Raw genomic sequence first — 18,230 nt, forward strand, 5'->3', positions numbered from 1 at the left:
TAGCCTCTACTAGTACTAGAGATAATTAAAGATACTCTATAAGTAGTACGTACGTAAGCTTGTAGATAAAGACCTTATTACTAATATAACTCGCTCTTGCTATTAAGTCTCTAATTAATTATGCACTACTCCAAAGTATTATAGTAGTTATTATCCCTGACCGAAACTACTGCTGGACTTACCTAGCCCCGGCAGATAACCCCATAGAACCCCAGCCATGCCTAAGCTCCCAAGCTCGCTATGCCAGCAAACCGAAAAAAAGACCGTCCTTTCGTATCGAAAAACAAACAAAACGCCGCTAGCTAATGCTGCAATAAAGTTCCGCCAAAGCAAATGTCCAAAAGCCAGCTTGTATCCATGCCAATATGTCCGCATAATGTGGGAGGGAGAGCGTGCTTGGATTAGGGGTTACCATCCCAGATCTTGACCGTCTTCATAGCCGCCGAATGCTTCAGCTCATTGCAAGAGTTCACGCTTACAAAGTTTGTGTGAAGAGCCGAAGCGGCAAGTAGCAGCCGATGAGGATGGAAGGCGGTGGCTGTAACGGGCTGCGAGCGATCGCGGAGGAATCCCGAGTAGGGCTCCCACTGAGACACCGGTTGGCCGTTGTTGATGTTGAAGAGCTTGATCTGATGTCGTTGGGTCCCACTGGCCTAATTAGCACGAGCGACATACAAAATTGGATGGAGTGGACCTACACAGCGAAGACAGGAGCATGTTCATGAACACTCAGCGTCTTCAAGTTATCCGTCGTAGCCTTGATGGTCTTTACGCTCTTGTCCATGCGGATATCCCACAGCTTGACCTCACCATCTCGGCAACCGCTTACGAGCTCACGTTGGCCGCCGCGCTGCAAGTGCACGTTGGTAATCCACTGCTTATGCTCTTTCCAGACTTTGACCATCGCCGTGGCTGGCTTTTGACGTTGATCGTAAACGCGAACGGCGCCGTCGCCGAAGCCTGCAGTGAAGACGTCGCCTTCCACTTGGTCCGACGTTAGGGAGGTGATGCAGGAACCAGATCTCGCGGGTATGTCCTATTTATTCGTGTTAGCAGGATCCATCTTCAGAAGAATAGTGCGTGCACTTACACTTGTGCAGATCTCTGTACCAGCATTCCATACACGTATCACCTTAACGTCGCCGGCAACCAATATTAAACCCCTGCCTTGCTGCCAGTCAAAGACCAGTCCGGCATTCTTGTTACTCGGCACCAGGTCCGTCAACGCACGGAAAGCGGTAACCATTTCAGTCTTTCCTCTCGTATCGTAGTTGCGGAATATCTTTATCACTCCATCGGAAGATCCGGTCATCAAAAGAGCCTGATCATCCTCATTGATGAACCGAGCCTCTGTGATCTTGGAGTCCGTAGGATTGCCATTCGAAAAGCAGTTGAGCCTCCGAGTTGGGCCCCCTGAGTACTCGATCACGTTGATGGTGTCCCGGTTATCAGTCACGACTAGATGGTCCTCGAATTGGTGAAAGGTCATCTTCATTGGCTGGCTGAGGTTGTCGAAAAGGGCGTACTGATGGTCCCAGCGATGCGACACAGCCACCTCTTTCAATGGCTGGGTTTCCGCGATGATCTTATCGTTGCGGTTTCGTCTCCAAAGCCGGCCATTGTAGTCTGTGCTGCCTGGCTCATCAGCCTCGGTCGGCTTCATTTGAGGCTCACGAAAATACTCCACCGACCAGTCAAAAAATCTGCTCTTGAGTGGGAGTTCGGGTTCTATGGCGAGGCTTCGCGGCGTGAAACCTCTGGTCTTTGGCTGTTCTTCGACGTGGTATTTCTCTGGGGTAGCGGGACGTGAAGGCAAGGGCTGCACGAAAGAATCGGGGGTCTTGATACGTCCTGGGCTCTTCTGCGGAGAGGTTGAAGGATCGTGGGCGCCCCATAAGTTCTTAAGCGATGCCGCGACACTGCCTGTCCTACGCAGTCCACCGAAGAGCGAAAGATAGCTCGCTTCTTTAGAAGGCGTGGGTGGAGTAGACGTCTGTTGAACAGGCCTTTCTTCGTATATCCGGCGCTGCGTCCGGTGTACAGGATTCTTTCTAATGATCTCATCGAATTGAGGTTGGACGAATTTCGCCAATGAAGACTGCAAAAGTGCGAGGAGGATGTAGTCAACGACGATGCCGGCATCCCTAGCAATTTCAGGATGAGGATCCACGGACATGACCAGCATTTCTTTCCAGATGGCGGCGTAGATGGTGTTCTGGGAACAAGAGTTCGCAATGATGGAGTTCGTCGCTGTCGCTGCCCGCATCTTCATATAGAGGCCATCACCATTCCTCTCGTCCATCTTACCGGCATGCTCATTGCTTGCTTCTTCGGACAGCTGTTCGAAAGCGGCGACGAGGATTTTCGTTTTGTATCGTAAGATGAAGGTGGAGAAGAAGATGAGCAGCTCTCTTCGAACAATGCTATTTCCGTCAGTGGTCATAACGAGGACCATGGAGGCGATGGACTCCTCGATAGTGGCCACCTGCGCGGTCACATCTCGAATGCCCAGGAAGGCGGTCAGTGCATGAAGCATTGCCGCCCTAACCTCAGCCACTGGGTCAAAAACTAGCTCGCATAGCCGTTCGTGGGCCATGCATCGGATGCCCACCCACTTAGCTTCTTCATAATTGACCCAGAGCTTACTTAGACAGAGGCAAGACCACTGCCTTAAGAGAGGATTCGGCATGTCCTTGAGGTGATCTAGGCAGCTCTCCACTAACTCTGGGCTCAAAGAGGCACGTTGGCCCTGGTTGTAGTCCTTGCAGAACATGGCGATAATAAATGCACACATCGCTCGATGTTCACTCGCATTCTGAATCGGAATGCCTGAAATCTGTCAGCATAACATAAAACAAGGAGGAGCATATATGCGAACCTGAATTCGGGTTGAAGATGTTGATGAAGTATTGGTAGCCATTGTCTTTGAGAAGATCGGCTTGGCAAGACTGATCGACTGCGAGAATACGAGCCCAGATGAAAACCATGACAGGTTTGAGCTCATTGGCCTGGGACTGTAGGAGTTTGAGAACGTAAGGAAATATGCCGATGCTGAGGGCCAGATTGACAGCCCAGGGTCCGTGGTCTAAGAAGCTTGACAGAAGAATGAGCGCGCGAAGGCGATGTACCTGACTGAGAAGCACTTGAAGTACGATGGGGAGTTGTTCGGGTATCTTCTGCTCCACAGCGCCCTGGGAGAGGTACACCTCAAAAGCAGTAAGTTGCTCGGAGAAGAATTCGGAATGCTTGTAGGAATATTCTTTGTCTCCGCGCGCCTCGGCTTGCAGGTCTGGTAGCTGGGCGAGGATCAACTCCACAGCGAGATCCCAGCTCCGCCACAGTGGGTGATCGTGGGTTTGGGGTATTTCCGGATGAGAGGCTGGATGACAGTGATATACTCTCATGATGCGCTGAGCCAAAAGATAGTTGCGGAAAAGAGCGGCAACCATTAGATCTTGTCGAAATAGCTTCTTGAATAGGGGCTTAGATAGCGAGTTCCATGCAATGGTGTCGGTGATGGCCGTGAATATCCAATTTAGCTCGCCAATGGGCGTCCTACGCTCAGAGACTTTGCCAGGGATATGGTGGGCGTCGCGAAGGGTGACGTTGCTCGGCAGCGGGTTCTGCAGGATGAAGAATCTGACCGCCATTGTGATGGGGTCGGTCAAACAGGAGGTGAAGACGTCGGCGGGTAGATCGGGGTTGGTAGGCAGTGACTCCTTCTCCCTACACGCAGCCAGGTGGATGCAGTCGTTGAAGTCTACGTATTCAACGTTAGGATCTCTTCGACGCGCCTCCTCGAACTCGGCCTGATGCTTTTCGGCAAATCTGTTGAAGTTGCTGATGATCAAGCCTGCGTCCGAGCAATCATACACGAATAGGCTTGGAGCTCCGATCCAGCTTTGTAGATCGTACAGAGACAGCGGGATGTACTGGGTATAGTTCCGGTTGAAGACCCAAATTTCGCCCGAAGACGTCGGCTTCGGCACTCCGTGGCCATTGTAATGGAATAAAACCCGCTCATTGCGAGCATTGCGCCGAAGGGTGGAGGTGTACTTGCGCGTCTCCTCGGTTGTGGGGTCGAGCAGCAATTTGTATCGCGTGCGCATGCTGAGCTGCTCATATTGCGTCTGCAGCGCCTTCCCAATCTGGTTCATCGGCGTATGTCCCGGCGTCTGAGAAGTGACGGTAGGGTCGATCCAGCACTCCTCCTTGGCGCATGGGTTCGTTTTGATTACGTCTGGAGGATCGACGCCGATGTTGAGACAGAGCGCAAGCACTGCGGATACCGTCTTAAGGCGATCGCGCATGCGCCATTCTTGCAACGGATACGCACTGTCCTCGCTCCTAGGGTTGCCGCCCGTCTCGTGCTTCTTCTCGGTGTAGTACATAAAGAAAGACTGAGCAGGCTTGTTAGCAAGCAGGGCTTGAATGAAATGGTCTGGCAGAAACCCACTGAGGTCAACAGATGGTTGTACTCCTCTGAATTCAGCTGGTCGTCCCAACCGTGCCGTATCTTGAAGTGTCCGTCAACGCTGCTTGCCTCGTCGGCGCTCTCAGAGGGAGGGTCGGGATGGCGGGGTCCAATGTCACTCCTCACCCGCAACAGCGCAGGCCGGCCCCTACGCGGTCCCGTCGACGCAGACTGCGCTGTGTTCAGCGCATCCCCGTTCATTTCCGGAAGGTTACGGTGGGAGGCAGTATGGGCGGCCGAGGCCGTACTAGGGCGCGAAAAGGTTGCACCCTGGGGATTGTGTGAATCCGGTGGCGTGGACGGCGCGCGCTCCATATCTTCCGGCGTAGGAGCGTGCGAGGCAAGGGGGTTGGGGTGCGAGTGGCCGCTGATGAGGGGCAATTCGTTGGCGGTTCTCATCGTGAGCTTGCGCGAGCTGCTGTGACTGAGTTCGAGGCCGCGCCCATGACGGAGGGCTCCTTCTTAACGCAGGCGGGCACGTCTGTTGGGATGCGCGGAGAGCCAGATGCGGCGGCCGGTGAGCTGGGGCGTGGTACTGTGGGTGCGCAGGTTTGCGGTCGAGGGAGCTGTGTGCCGGTCACCATGTTTGTAAAGCTCCAGGGCTTCCGCAATGCGGCCAGTCGGGGAGGCGGTGAGATTCTGCCACCCGGCCAATGACGACCCAGGCTTGCTCCCCTCTCCGCCAGCGTCTTCCCACGTCCGACAGCAGAGCCATACGTACCTGCGTACTGGGCGGATTTGACATCTTACACCATGGCTAGCCTCAACCCACCATGCCTGACGACGAAGTGTGCCGTTGGACCTGGAAGCACGGTGTACGAGCCAGAGACGCGTCGAAGACGGCTCGCATAAGGCGTTCATAGGGGTGTGGCACACAATAACGAGCGTCCTTCTTACGGGAGATTCAATCTACTCTGTTCGTCTGCCCGACGAGCTGGTGCTGACTCCAGCGTTCGAGTCTTGCAGTACCTTCGGTTTGTCAATGCCCGCTTCAACTGCAGAGACTGCAGAGGACAGCCCAGTAAATCCTCCGAATGGCGCGGCCGGGTTCGCTCTAGTGAGTGTTTCCAGGCGCCGTTGGAGCGGTGCAAACAGCCACGATTGATGGGGCCCGTCACTCGCCCGCCGGGTGCTGCAGCGTAGATTTATATCACATACGTGCCGCCGTGCAGCAGCCGCAAGTGGACGCGGTGCATGCGTGACGGGAGCCAATCGCCGCGGCCTGCCTCCCCTGCAGCGTTTGGATCGGACTCAGGGGCCACCGCGAAAGCGTGAATGCCGTACGCTACCTGCTGCTGAGCGCAACGGCCAGCGCAGCGCATTGTAGTAGAAGCCGAGCAATTTGTCACTGTTGTTTCCATCCCCGAGGCCGAACCAAGGGCACGCCATCCTTGCCTGTCGCTGTGCTGTCTCCGTTGCCGTAAGAACGCACCTCCTCGCTGTCTCGCCGATCCATCTTGGCACCTTCTCAAACGCAAGTTCAGAAATCTCCACGCCTCACCACCCTCCGCCTACTACAGCCCGCCGCCTCTCTTCGACCATACTTTTTGCACTTCCGCCGCCTTTCCCTTCGCCCACGCCGCTGCTGAGACATGCGCACGCCGGTTAATGCTCGCCGTAACGTTTGAGACACCCCCCTCCGCATCGTCGACCAGCCGCAGTATTCCCCAGCCCCCGGCACCTTCGTTTCCGCACACCCACTGTGTCCAGCGCCAGCACGCTCACCCTCCGCATCGATTGATTGCCGACCGAATGCGTCCTTGACCGGCGCTGGAAGCCCACATAACACCTCCCTTGGCGCAAGCCCGCCGCCATGTCGTTCCTCTTCGGAAAGAAGAATAAGCAGCAAAACAATGCGCTCCCCGCGGCCACCAGGGACATCTCGTCGTCGCATGGGCCGGGCTCGCAGATACCCACAGCAAATGGAGCAGGTGCACCACAGCCCGAGAAGCTTCGCGCTGGACCGCCGACCCAGACCCCGACGCCCGGCGCGAGCGTGAACAACTCGTTCAGCTCTTTGCGGGAGCCCACCAACGCCGCGAGTCCGGAACCGAAGGCATTGCGCGACAGGGCAGATTCGGATTTCCAGGTACGTCACCGACATTGCCCGGGGCTCATCCCGACCCCCCAACGCTTTCTCCATGACGAGGCATGCTCACAAGAAGGCGCAGAATGCGAGGACCGCCCGCGGTCCCCAAGACTCTCCGTATCCGTGGTCCTCTCGACGGCTGAACTTTACCACTACTGCAACTCCCTTTCCTCGATACGGCGCCGCCATCAACGCGACGGCTTCGAAAGATGGCATCATATACATCATGGGAGGTTTGGTGGGAGGCGCGACAGTCAAAGGCGACCTCTGGGTGACTGAGATGGGCAACGGAAGCCTGGCTTGCTATCCTATATCGACCACGGGAGATGGCCCCGGGCCTAGGGTCGGCCATGCAAGCCTTCTTGTTGGCAATGCCTTCATCGTTTTTGGCGGCGACACGAAGCTTGACGACAACGATGATTTGGATGATACTCTATATCTGTTGAATACCTGTACGTCACGCAAGTAGCATGGGGGAAATCGGGATACTAACAAGCCATAGCAACGAAACATTGGTCGAGAGCGCTGCCGCAGGGACCAAGGCCGACGGGTCGCTATGGGCATACGCTAAACATCCTGGGGTCCAAAATCTACATTTTCGGTGGTCAAGTGGAGGGCTTCTTCTTCAACGATTTGGTTGCCTTCGACCTCAACTCCTTACAGTCCTCGGCGAGCCGATGGGAGGTGTTGCTGCCCAATACCAAAGATGGGGCGCTGTCCTCCCCCCAAGGTCGATCACCGCCAGCGCGGACGAACCATTCTATCGTCACTTGGAATGACAAGCTCTACTTGTAAGTGCGTCCTCATTCCTTGTAACCGTCCACTAACACGCGCGCGAATGCAGGTTTGGCGGTACTGACGGCGTCGCTTGGTTCAACGACGTATGGACTTACGACCCGCGCTCGAACTCCTGGAGTGAGCTCGACTGCATTGGCTACATACCGGTTGCGCGCGAAGGCCATTCTGCAACCCTCGTGAACGATACCATGTACATCTTCGGTGGCCGTACGCAGGAGGGTGTTGATCTTGGGGACCTTGCTGCATTCCGCATATCGTCCCGCCGATGGTACATGTTCCAGAACATGGGTCACTCTCCTTCCCCACGCTCCGGACACAGCATGACTGCTTTTGGGAAACACGTCATCGTCATGGCCGGTGAGCCAAGCTCGTCCGTTGCCGACAGGACCGAACTAAGCCTTGCATACGTCCTGGACACCTCGAAAATCAGATACCCGCCGAATGAGACCCCTCCCCCTCAGCAAGCATTAAACGCCCCGAGGAAGTTGAGTGGAGGGGACAGGAGTAACATTCCCCAAGGCAAAGCCGGATCGCCCACTGCACGTGAGAGTGTGATGCCAGGCCCACAGCAGCCCAAATCGCAAGATGCGCTCGCTAACGGAGCCGGTGCCGCAGGATCAAGATTGCCGCGCGCAGCTGGTCAAGCCCCCTCAGGGCCTCCGCCGCTTCAACAACCTCCGCAACCCAGACCAAACGGGCCGAGTGGCAATGTGCGGAGTAAAACACCCACGAAGGGTGAGCGAGGATTTGGCCCGCCCGTGGACACTAGGGCCGCTTCTCTAGACCGGGAGAATCTGTCGCCGAGCACAAGGGAAAGCCCTTCCGCCACCGAATTACACGCCCAATCCATGAATGAGAAAGCATTGATTGGTTCTCGAAAAGCATCAGACGCGGCCAGTCAGCCGAAAGAATCCATGGATACCTCTCGATCTGGAAGCGTAGTCTCTCGGAACACCTCAAAATCGCATCGACAGCAACATTCTCTCGAGAGTGTGGAACAAGGAACACCAAGGCGCTCAATCGAAACTCACCAGCGTGGCTTGAGCCATGAGGCTGAGCAGCGAGCCATTGACAGCGGTGTTGGCGCGTCACCCGCGCTGAGCCAGCAGAACGACGAGTTGGTTCGGGAGCTGGAGACTATGAAGAGCCGGAATGTATGGTATGCGTCCGAACTGGCTCTTGCTCGTAAGGCGGGATACAATCCTGGATCAGCAACAAGCCCTGTTCTTGACGAGCGCGCGGCAGACGCATTCGGTGATGAGGATCGGCCATTGCTTGAAGCATTGCTGAAGATGAAGAACGAGCTGGAACGAGTGCAGAAATCGATCAAAACACAGGGCCAGGACGCAGCTAGAAGAATCGCCGAAGTAGAGAGGCAGAGAGATGCTGCTGTCAGCGAAGCGATTTACGCCAAAGCAAAATTAGCCGCTCATGGTGGCGGTAGCCAGGGAGGCACCCCTCAACCCGATGGGGCTCGAAGCACCGCTACACCCGACATGGAACGCATTGCCGATATCAATCGCCGGCTTGCCGCCTCCCTATCCGCTCAAAGTGAACTCTCAGCCAAGGTCGACAAGCTAGCCAGCCAGGTGGAAGCCGAGCGTAGAGCGAAACAATTGGCCGATGACACCGCGGAAGCCGCCCAACGACGTGTCCAAGAGCTCGATTCGTCCCGGCAGAAGAATGTTGCAGACCTTGAGAGTCTGCGCGCTGCGCTACACGAGGCTGAACGAGTAGCGAGAGAAGCATCCGCCAGCGCGGCTGAGGCACAGACTTCATCGAAACTTCTAGCAGTTGACAAGAGCGAGTTGAGCGCCAAGTTTATGAAAGCTTCTGAGGAGTCGAAGAATCATGCTGCAGTCCTTCAATCGCTTCGAGATGCTCTCACGGCATCCTCTGATAAGTCTACCATGTTAGAGAAGAAATTAGAGGAGGAGCGATATCAAAGGGAGAACCTCCGACAGAAGCTATCTCAGCTACGCGCAGAATTCGAAGAGCAAACCACCGAGCTGGAGGCAGCGTCGCAAAAGCTTCGAGACGCGGAAGAACTTGCGGAGAAGTATGCGGAAGAGGCACGCCTTCACCGCCAGGCCGTCCTCTCCGGTCTGGGCAAATTGGCCGACCGGGGTGAGGAGGACCATGAAGCCTCGGACGAGCGCGTTGCCATTATGCAACAACAGGTTGAAGCAGCCAACATCATGGTACGCAAGAACCAGACCGCTGCTGACCATGCGTCCGAAAAGCTTCGACGTGCAGAGGAAAGAATTGCCGGCCTTGAGGCCTACCAGGAACAGTCCAGCCGAGAAGGCCTTACGATACGCAAGCAGCTGCAGCAGGCAATGCGAGATATGCAAGCATCGGAAGCCGAGAAGGCGGAAATGCACCAGCAATACGAACGATTACGACTGGAGAGCAATGCATTCGAGGTTCAACTCAAGACGCTCAAGAATCTCCTTGAAGAGCGAGGCATCAACCCGGTTGATGCACGTCGGTCAAGAGTATTGGACAGCCCGAGCTCAAGATTCGGTACTCCCGAGCTTAACCGTGTCCGTGAATTGGAGCAGCAGATCGACTCGATGAATAAAGCACACGAAGAATTACGGACTGTTTTCGAACAGCGCGAGCACGACGTTAGTAAAGAATGGGAAGAGAAGCTGCAAGCACTGCACAACGACCACCAAGCTGCCGTAAAGTACCTCAGAGGTACGGAGAAGATGCTCACGAAGATGAAACAAGAGCTCGATCGCTACAAGAATGAGAAGGCCAAGCTAGAGGAAGAGCTTGCGCAAGCCAGAGAGACTTCGCGTGGTCCCACAAGAGAGCAATCTGCTGAATGGGAAGCTGAGCGGGCGTCTCTCCGGAAGGACTTGTCGACTGTACAGGACAACATGGAGACGACGGTTGCCCGACTGGAGAACCAGCTCTCCACTCTCCAATCCGAGCTGGCTTCCGCTCGTCAGGAAGCCGAAGCCGCTGCAAAGAACGCCAGAGACGCCGAATCCTCTGCTGAACAGTCACGAACCGATCTGGAGACCCTTCGCCGCCAACACGCGATTGTTGAGGAGCGCGCTCGCGAAGCTGAGAGTCGGGTGCAAATGTTCTTGGACCAGTTCGAGACGTCTGTCGATAACTACCGTCGCCAATCTCAGGTCCCCGCTGGCAGTGTCAATGGAGCGCAGGGGCACCACCGTGCGCACGATAGCATCGCTTCGGGAGATTCCTTATACAGTGACAATGATGGCTCGAGCACGCCGGATGCGATAAACGTGCCAAACTCGGCCGCAACGCGTAATTCCATGGCACTCGATAATCTTGCCTCAGAGCTTGATGCTCTGCGAAGTCACTGGGAGACTACCAACAAGGCTTACCGTCTGAGTGACCGCTTCGACTTCGAGCGAACGCCCACGAGCGAAAAGAGCGAATTGAGCGAATCTCTGTCCCAGTGGAGGAAGCGTATGGACATGGAGGAGGACGATGATGATAAGGAGCACAAGGCGCCACAGCCCCAGGCCCCTCCCACAGCCATAGCACCGTCAGGACCGGGCGGCACCAGCATGATCTGAGCTACGATTACTCGTTTTTTCCCGACTTTACACACGAAGGATGTTAATTACCTTCCTGCGCTTCGGGTACCCTATTTCTGCAGGAGCGGCCGGCGTCTATTGTTTTGTTGGATGATCTCCCCGGCGCTGGATGGCCGTCTCGGACCTGGGTTCTCTTTTTTCGACTTTCGGCCACCTATATGACTATTGCGAAGGGCCTTTCTCGTACTATACCACCATTTCATTCTATTTGCTTGGCTTTGTTCGGCTCTCTAATTCTGTCTCTCCTTAATCACCATTTGCACGCTTTTCGTTGTCCTTTCCAGCGTGTTGAGCTATGTGAGATACTTGGGGCCATTGTTATGTGGTTGGGCGTTTATGTGTGGAAGTCCGATCTGGCTAAGCTGCTGCAGAGTATCTCAGCTACGGAATGTTTTGTGTCTAATGGCGGGCTTGCAGAGTCTACAGGCTTATGGAATACCACTCATGTTCGTTGCTTATGGGTTCGTTCAAATGATTGGCCCTTCTGGCTCCATTCACGGATTGCGATGATTAAGTGGGTTGCATTCTGCCATTCGCACCGCGCCATGTGCATGCTCATGTGAGGAAGATGTATGCTGGTGTTGATTGACCGCCGCGACGTAGATGATGTCAGTGCGCTTGAGGTTAGCGTCTCTCACCCTCACCACTCCGCACCCGCATCGCGATGCCTCAAGGCTACAGCTCCAGGATCACCATCCAACAGCTGATGGCATTGATAACCATGAGCTATTAAAGCTTGGATCAGATGCTTCTAACGCCAAACGCCTCCTGAAGCAAGGCCTCAGTGACGCGTTCTCGAATAAGCGTGGGTGGCGCGGGTTGTTGCCTGACAGCCGAGCAGGCAACACTCGCGATCTCACCACGAAAACAGGTGACCATGCCCCCTCAACGCTGCTAGCCGGGCAACGGCAAGCCAAAGGTTGCCCATCTCCCATGACATGTCTTACACTCACTTATGTATAAAAGCAACAATCTGCGCGGCATCTCCTCAAACAACCTGTCTGCGCCGTGCCTTCCCTTTATTTCGATTCAGCGAAGCCAAGCGTATTCGTCTTCTCCATCCTCCCTTTTCATCTCCCGTTCCTCAATTCTTCTCCAAGTCTTTGATCTCGACGCCCTTCAGCAACATGGCAACGCCGTCGGTTCTTCCAGAGGTGCCGGCGAAGCACGCTGACTTCATTTCCTACGTCCAATCGCATGCCGACACACCGCTGTCGGAGCTCCTTGAGCCCTACAAGAAGTACGATGCGAAACTCCGAGAGGTCTTCGCTCAGGAGCCAGAGCATCCTGCCTTGGCTGATCAGCACCTCAATGTTGTTCCAGTTTTTGATGGGCAGCAGGAGGATGTGAAGATTCGGGCCCGGGATCTGGAGGTACGTGGGTCGCTAGACACAGCTTAGCATACTTGCATACAATTGCTAATATCCACCCTCACTCTTGCAGTCCGAGAGCGCTGAGGAGAAAGACAAGTACATTATGTCGCTTGATGCCGCTGACAGGCGCCCGAACGGCTCTCCTGCCATCGTTCAAGACATCAAGGACTTCCAGCAGAACTTCGCGCTTTTCTGCGAATCCTCGCTCGTCGACCTGGACTGGAATAATGTGGTGGCGGCCGGGTCGTCTGTCGTCACTTGTCTCCTACCCGTGCCCGACAAGTACAAGAAATCGAAGCGAGCGCTGCGCCAGTACTATCATGAGATGATTGCGCCGGCTTCAGATGTTGACCTCTTTCTCTACGGTTTGAGCGAGGAAGATGCCGTCAAGAAGATCATCGAGATCGAGCAGCGTATCAAGGACAGTATCCTCACGGAGACCACTACTATTCGCACCAAGAACGCCATCACAATCGCCAGCCAGTATCCAACACGCCATATTCAGATCGTGTGCCGCATCTACAAATCAATCTCCGAGATTCTGACTGGCTTCGACGTCGATTGCAGTTGTGTGGCGTACGATGGCAAGCAAGTTTTCGCGGCTCCGCGCGCCTTGACTGCCTACATGACCCAAACCAATACGGTGGACCTGACACGTCGCTCTCCATCATACGAAAACCGTCTGTCCAAATACTCTCATCGCGGCTTTGAGGTCTATTGGCCTCTCTTGGAACGCTCGAGAATCGATCCGACCATATTTGAGCGGAACTTCGCGCGAACTGTTGGTCTGGCTAGGCTCCTTGTTCTAGAGCGGCTTCCCTCGAAAACGGAGCGCGAGGCTTATATGGATGAGCGTCGGCGCGAACGAGGGCGACCTGCTATCAATCGCCACTGGAAGCGCTCAACGAGGGACAACATCAAGGACAAGTATGAAGACGAGGTAGCCGAATGGGTTGATCAGGAGGATATCAGCGACTATCGTAAGTTGGCCCACCCTTCATTACGGTTTTGTTACTCATTCTCTGCCAGATACCTTCACGATTCCGTACGGTCCCAAGTACCACGCCAAGAAGATCGAAAAGCTTCTGTATACCAAGGATCTCTTGCTCAACGCAGAGTGGAACAAGCCTAAAGACCGCGAAGTCAACCTTCATCGCCACCCTGCCTTCTTCGGTTACGCTGAAGACATTATCCACGACTGCTGTGGATTCTGCCCGAGGCCAGTGACTCCGGAGGAGCAAGACGTTGCAGAGGAAGAGTCGAAGATCTACGTATCAGGTGACATCTCTTTCATCAAGGACGATGCTGGACGCCAGGCAATTGGATCCTTCAATCCCATCACGGACGAGGACTGGACGGAAATGGCCTATGTTGGAAATAGTGCACGGCTTTGTCAGGCCATCATCGACAAGGACCTGGAACATGTCGAGGACTGGCTTTCACAAGATGGCGCCGATCCCAACAGCCGCGATTACACTGGCCGGACACCACTACACCTGGCTGTCATGTGCTCTTCATGTGAGATAGTGCAGACGCTCATCAGCCATGGTGCTCGACTTGTGGCTCGCCTTGCCGATGGTAGAACGGCGCTTCATCTTGCCGCTGCGCGCGGGAACGTGGAGATGGTTAGGATGATATTGCGAAAGAGTGAAGAGAACGAAGAGGAAGAAGCCAAGAAAGAGGACCTTCGAAAGCAAGCGAGAATGGCTGCTAGGGAGGGCAAGGACGAACAGCCAGAGAGTGACAAGAGAGCTGCCAGCTTTGCTGCGGAGGATAGTGACTTGGAGGTAGTCGAGAAGGAGGAAGAAGACTCCGAGCCAGACGAAGACGCACGCACCACGACTACCGGATCCTTTGTCAAGGTCAAGAAAGAGGAGAGGAAGGCAGATGATCTCATCCCAGATGAGGAGGATGAACCCGATGTCTACGATGTCAACGTTGTCGCCTGGGATACGCAATGCTCGCCACTTCATCTTGCGATCCTCAACGGTCACATTGAGGTTGTCAAGGAGCTCGTCCAGTCGTTTGGTGCCGATGTCCTTTTGCCCATCAAACTATTCAACGACTGGGATAAATCACCGCGTGGCGCTATCCTAACCCTTGTCCTTGCCCTTCGCCTGCCACTGGAGAAGGCCAAGGCTATGACCCAAGCTCTGTTAGAGATTGGGGCCTCTTCTGCACAAGCGGATATGCATCAGACGACCGCCCTGCATTACATCTCGAACAAGCAGCCCGACATTCTCGAGACTCTCATAAAGTTCGACGAACCCGCCGCCAAACGCGCAATCAATCATCTCTCAGTCAGGGGCTCCAGCTGGAGCGCCTCTGCACAGAGCCCTCTAATGTCTGCCATCTCCAAAGGCAACGCACTTGCTGCACTGAAGCTCCTGGACGCCGGCGCAAAGCCCACTATCGAATTCAAGGACTGGATTAAGGCCGTTGAAGTTCAATTTGAGAGTGTCTCCGGGGTCGGCGCCGAGCAGAACCACAAAAACTTCGCACGGGACATCGAACAACCCATCATCCTAGCCGTCCAGACGGAGTTGCCGGAAGTCGCTCTCCAGCTGATAGAACAGGATGTTTCGCCAAATACAGTCACGAAGCAGAGTCAGCAAGCGATTGTGGATCAATACTATTCGCGGTACAACTCTATGGAGAGCCTTCTTGATATCGTCCGCAAGAAGATTCGCGATCTCAGGGACTACAAGGACGCCGAAGCACCTAGCAAGCCGGACCTCAACGTGAAAGAAGGCGTCGACTACCTTGCCGGAATCGAGCCTGACTCCTACCAGTCCTTCATCGCCCAAATGCAACTCGAAAGTGCACGAGAGTCCGACAGGCGAACAAATGAGGACTACGAACAGCGTCTCAAGCAGCACCAAGAGCGCAAAGGCGTCACGGAGAAGCAAGAGGCTCTTGAGGCTCTTGCCGTCAAGTATGAAAAACTTGAGGAGATCCTACTCAATAAAGGCGCGAAGACCTTTAAGGAGCTCCATCCGGACATTGCCAGTGCTTACCAGGAGTACCAGCAATACTCACATCCTGAACAAAAGAAGGTGCCCTGGGAACTGTCCTTCAACTTCTCTGTTCACGACCTGACAGACGAGTCCCGCGAGGCGTACATCAAGCTGTAAGTGTAGGAAACTCAAAGAACTTTGAAAAGAACTAACATGAGACAGATTCCAAGCAGCGTGGGATGGGGATGTCAATACGATCAAGTCGCTGACTCTCGCCCCGTGGGGCCCCTCCAACAATACTCCACTGAAGATTGCTATTCAGGACAATAACAACCAGTCTCCCTTCAGTCTTGCTGTTCTGCGTGGTCACCTCGATGTCGCCCGCGCCATTGTCGAAATCTCATTCGCTCAATTCCAGCCCGCTAACGACGAAGAACCAAAGGCGCGATACCACATGGGGAATGACGCGGATGAAGGCGAAGACAACATGAGCGACACCAGCGATATCCCCGTCTACAAGGAGCTCGTCGATGATAAATTCACTGTTGAGAACATTGGAGAGGTCTCAACTCAGGTACGTAGGTCGTGGTGCACACTCTCGCATGTCTCAGCTTTTGCCAGCGGAAAGCTCATCCTGAGGCCTTCGGCAGTTGAAGGCCTAAGACACGTTAGAGTGTTAACATCTCCCCTTTGATTTAGGATATCTGCTAATTGTACCACCAACTTTGCAGGTCAAAAGCAAGGTTTCTCCTTTAGCTTTTATGTCATTCTCCTGCTCTGCACGGAGTTACGCCAAATTTTTCATGGGTGATAAGAAGTTCACGTACGGTGTGGATGATCGCGAAGTCGGAGGTAGCCCGACACTCACTCTCCAATCGTGGGCGATCACTACGAATGACAAGTCGCTCTTCTCTTTTCTTCTAGATCTCGACGTCGAATGGACAGATCGCTTAGCCAAGAACATGGATGGGTCATCCGGCATCCCGTCTTTCGCGACATACGATTTCGAGCTGGCTTTGAAGTACGGTCGTATTGATCTGTTGGCGGAGATGATCAAGCATGGAGGTGCTGGAATGGAGCTTCAGTCGCTCGTCAAGAATTCTTCGGTGAAGTATCGAGAGAAGCCAAAGTACTACCAGGGCCTCAGTGTAGGCTGCCCACAACTCATTTGTCCGTAGCATAATGCAGGCTGACTTGGTTCGCAGGTTCACGGGAAGAAGCGAACCGACTGGATCCGAGCCGCTCGCGGAACGGACGCTGAGGGAGTCACGGATACGAGTCCACCACTCCTTGAAGCTGCTTTCAATGGCAGCCTCCAGAGTGTCGAGTGGCTTCTTAGCGATACTCCTGCTCGACACTACCTTGACTTCGCTGAAGCATACAAGGGTGACAAGTTCATTACGCACTTGAACACTGCCGCCGGAGGCTTCGAAAAGGTGCTCCGGAAGTGGCTGGGCGCCCGACGTAAGTTCATTCAGCATCCCTCTAAATATTCAGGCTGACACCGGATTAGGCGAGCTCGCTCTGCACTGTGCGGTGATGGCGAAGCCAGGAGCAGAGACCTCGAAGCTAATTCAATACTTGCTTCAAGTCATGCCGGAATCGCTCGAGACGAAGTCAGGCGATGGGTACACGCCACTTGCCCTCGCTTTCTCCCTACACCGACTAGAAGCGGCCAAGATCCTGATCGATGCAGGTGCTGACCAGACTGTCCGTGATTCCAATGGAGCCAACATCATCCACCTCCTTCTCTGCCCTGCTTATACGAATGGCAGCTCCAAAGACGAGGAAGCATTTCAACCACTGTTGGACCTCATTGACAAACGTTTGATCTCATCTCTTCTCACGGAACGATCATCCCATGAACCTGGATCCCTGACGCCTATTGCAAGGCGGCTTCGATATTGTGGTAGTGAGAATGAAGATGTACTACGGATGCTGCTCGATTTCGCAGCCCCCACTTGCAACGAGCACTTGGAGCTTCTCGACGGGTCCGGCGACACCCCTCTTCATTACGTGGTCAAGTCCCGGAAGCAGAGCTGGCTTCAGATCATCCTAGAGTACCGCCCAGATCTCTTGTACCGCGAGAATTCCGTCGGTCGCACTCCTTACGAACTTGCCGAGGATGCCTACATCTCCGAATGTGTCTCAGACCCACCAGGCGTAACCAGCAACAGGTATTACTCCTACCCCTACCAAAATAATTACCCATCTCTGGTACAACGGCTTCCCGAGACCTTTGCCAAGGACTACAAGGAAGCGGGTAATGCGACCACGGAGAGCGTCTGGAGGATATGCGAGGAGTTCGTGAAGAACCACCCTGGGAGGAGGCGGCTCGTCAGTTTACTGGATGCCAATGAGGTTGCAAAGAGACTGGCTAAGAGGAAAGCTGAGGTTCGTGTCTATGACCGTGTCAAGCGCGACGAGGAGAGCGATGCAGGTTCCGTTGACGGCAACGCAGTCGACTTAGGCGATGAAGTCCGCCAATGGTATGTATCCACTGCTCCATCTTCGACCTCTGCTTACTGACCGCCTTCAGGTATTACAGTGCTTCACAAGAGCACGTCTTCTTCGGTGGACAGAGATATAATTTCATAGGGGGCGGTAGGAGACATCGTCGGGTAAAACGCTTTCCGTAAGGCGCAGGCATCTCCTTTTCAGTACTTGGGTGAATGCAGCTTCGTCAATGTTGGTAGGCGCTAGGTAGCAGCTGAAGACGCAAGTCTAGTCAACCTTTCCTTCAAGAACTTTGATCTCTTGCTCTTGACTCTACTTAACGCCTCTTTCAACCACATTAGACTCCGCCTTGTCTGTGTCTCAAACAGGAACTGCCAACAAAGGGTATGCGGCGTCTAGAGCATCGAGAGACCAGATGGTATGCGAGCCCGTCTCAACCTGCTCGCGAGCGTGAAGAGCGGCTTGAAGTGACAGTACGTCATCACACTTGTCGATTTC

The 18,230-nt window shown here is 54.4% G+C and overlaps 3 protein-coding genes across 3 annotated transcripts; 2 read left to right on the forward strand and 1 right to left on the reverse strand.

Moving 5' to 3' along the window:
* Positions 1-72: 72 nt before the first annotated feature.
* On the reverse strand, positions 73-4,989 carry BU26DRAFT_610585 (uncharacterized protein). Its single transcript, XM_033836005.1, has 5 exons — positions 4,457-4,989; positions 2,879-4,400; positions 1,091-2,829; positions 699-1,036; positions 73-648 (listed from the first exon to the last, which is right to left on the reverse strand). Exons 1-5 carry the CDS (start codon positions 4,871-4,873, stop codon positions 402-404), a joined length of 4,263 nt encoding a protein of 1,420 aa, XP_033676722.1. The 5' UTR covers positions 4,874-4,989; the 3' UTR covers positions 73-401.
* Positions 4,990-5,817: 828 nt separating this feature from the next.
* Positions 5,818-11,399, forward strand: BU26DRAFT_495720 (uncharacterized protein). Its single transcript, XM_033826226.1, has 4 exons — positions 5,818-6,563; positions 6,646-7,015; positions 7,066-7,354; positions 7,408-11,399. Exons 1-4 carry the CDS (start codon positions 6,288-6,290, stop codon positions 10,922-10,924), a joined length of 4,452 nt encoding a protein of 1,483 aa, XP_033676723.1. The 5' UTR covers positions 5,818-6,287; the 3' UTR covers positions 10,925-11,399.
* Positions 11,400-12,072: 673 nt separating this feature from the next.
* Positions 12,073-17,804, forward strand: BU26DRAFT_439934 (ankyrin; the record flags this gene model as incomplete). The annotated part of the gene is made up of 7 exons (XM_033824369.1): positions 12,073-12,318; positions 12,389-13,298; positions 13,348-15,448; positions 15,498-15,849; positions 16,007-16,423; positions 16,481-16,739; positions 16,789-17,804. The coding sequence occupies 7 exons, from the start codon at positions 12,073-12,075 to the stop codon at positions 17,802-17,804; spliced, it is 5,301 nt and encodes a 1,766-aa protein (XP_033676724.1).
* Positions 17,805-18,230: the final 426 nt, after the last annotated feature.

Source organism: Trematosphaeria pertusa (genome assembly GCF_010094035.1).
Source record: "Trematosphaeria pertusa strain CBS 122368 unplaced genomic scaffold BU26scaffold_22, whole genome shotgun sequence".
Lineage (NCBI taxonomy): Eukaryota > Fungi > Ascomycota > Dothideomycetes > Pleosporales > Trematosphaeriaceae > Trematosphaeria > Trematosphaeria pertusa.

Coding starts and splice junctions, on each gene's coding strand:
- BU26DRAFT_495720 (XM_033826226.1), top strand. CDS start 6,288: ATGTCGTTCCTCTTCGGAAAGAAGAATAAGCAGCAAAACAATGCGCTC. Junction 6,564..6,645: donor GGGCAGATTCGGATTTCCAG/GTACGTCACCGA, acceptor AAGAAGGCGCAG/AATGCGAGGACCGCCCGCGG. Junction 7,016..7,065: donor TCTATATCTGTTGAATACCT/GTACGTCACGCA, acceptor AACAAGCCATAG/CAACGAAACATTGGTCGAGA.
- BU26DRAFT_610585 (XM_033836005.1), bottom strand. CDS start 4,873: ATGAGAACCGCCAACGAATTGCCCCTCATCAGCGGCCACTCGCACCCC. Junction 4,401..4,456: donor ACAACCATCTGTTGACCTCA/GTGGGTTTCTGC, acceptor AAGCCTGCTCAG/TCTTTCTTTATGTACTACAC. Junction 2,830..2,878: donor CATCTTCAACCCGAATTCAG/GTTCGCATATAT, acceptor GACAGATTTCAG/GCATTCCGATTCAGAATGCG.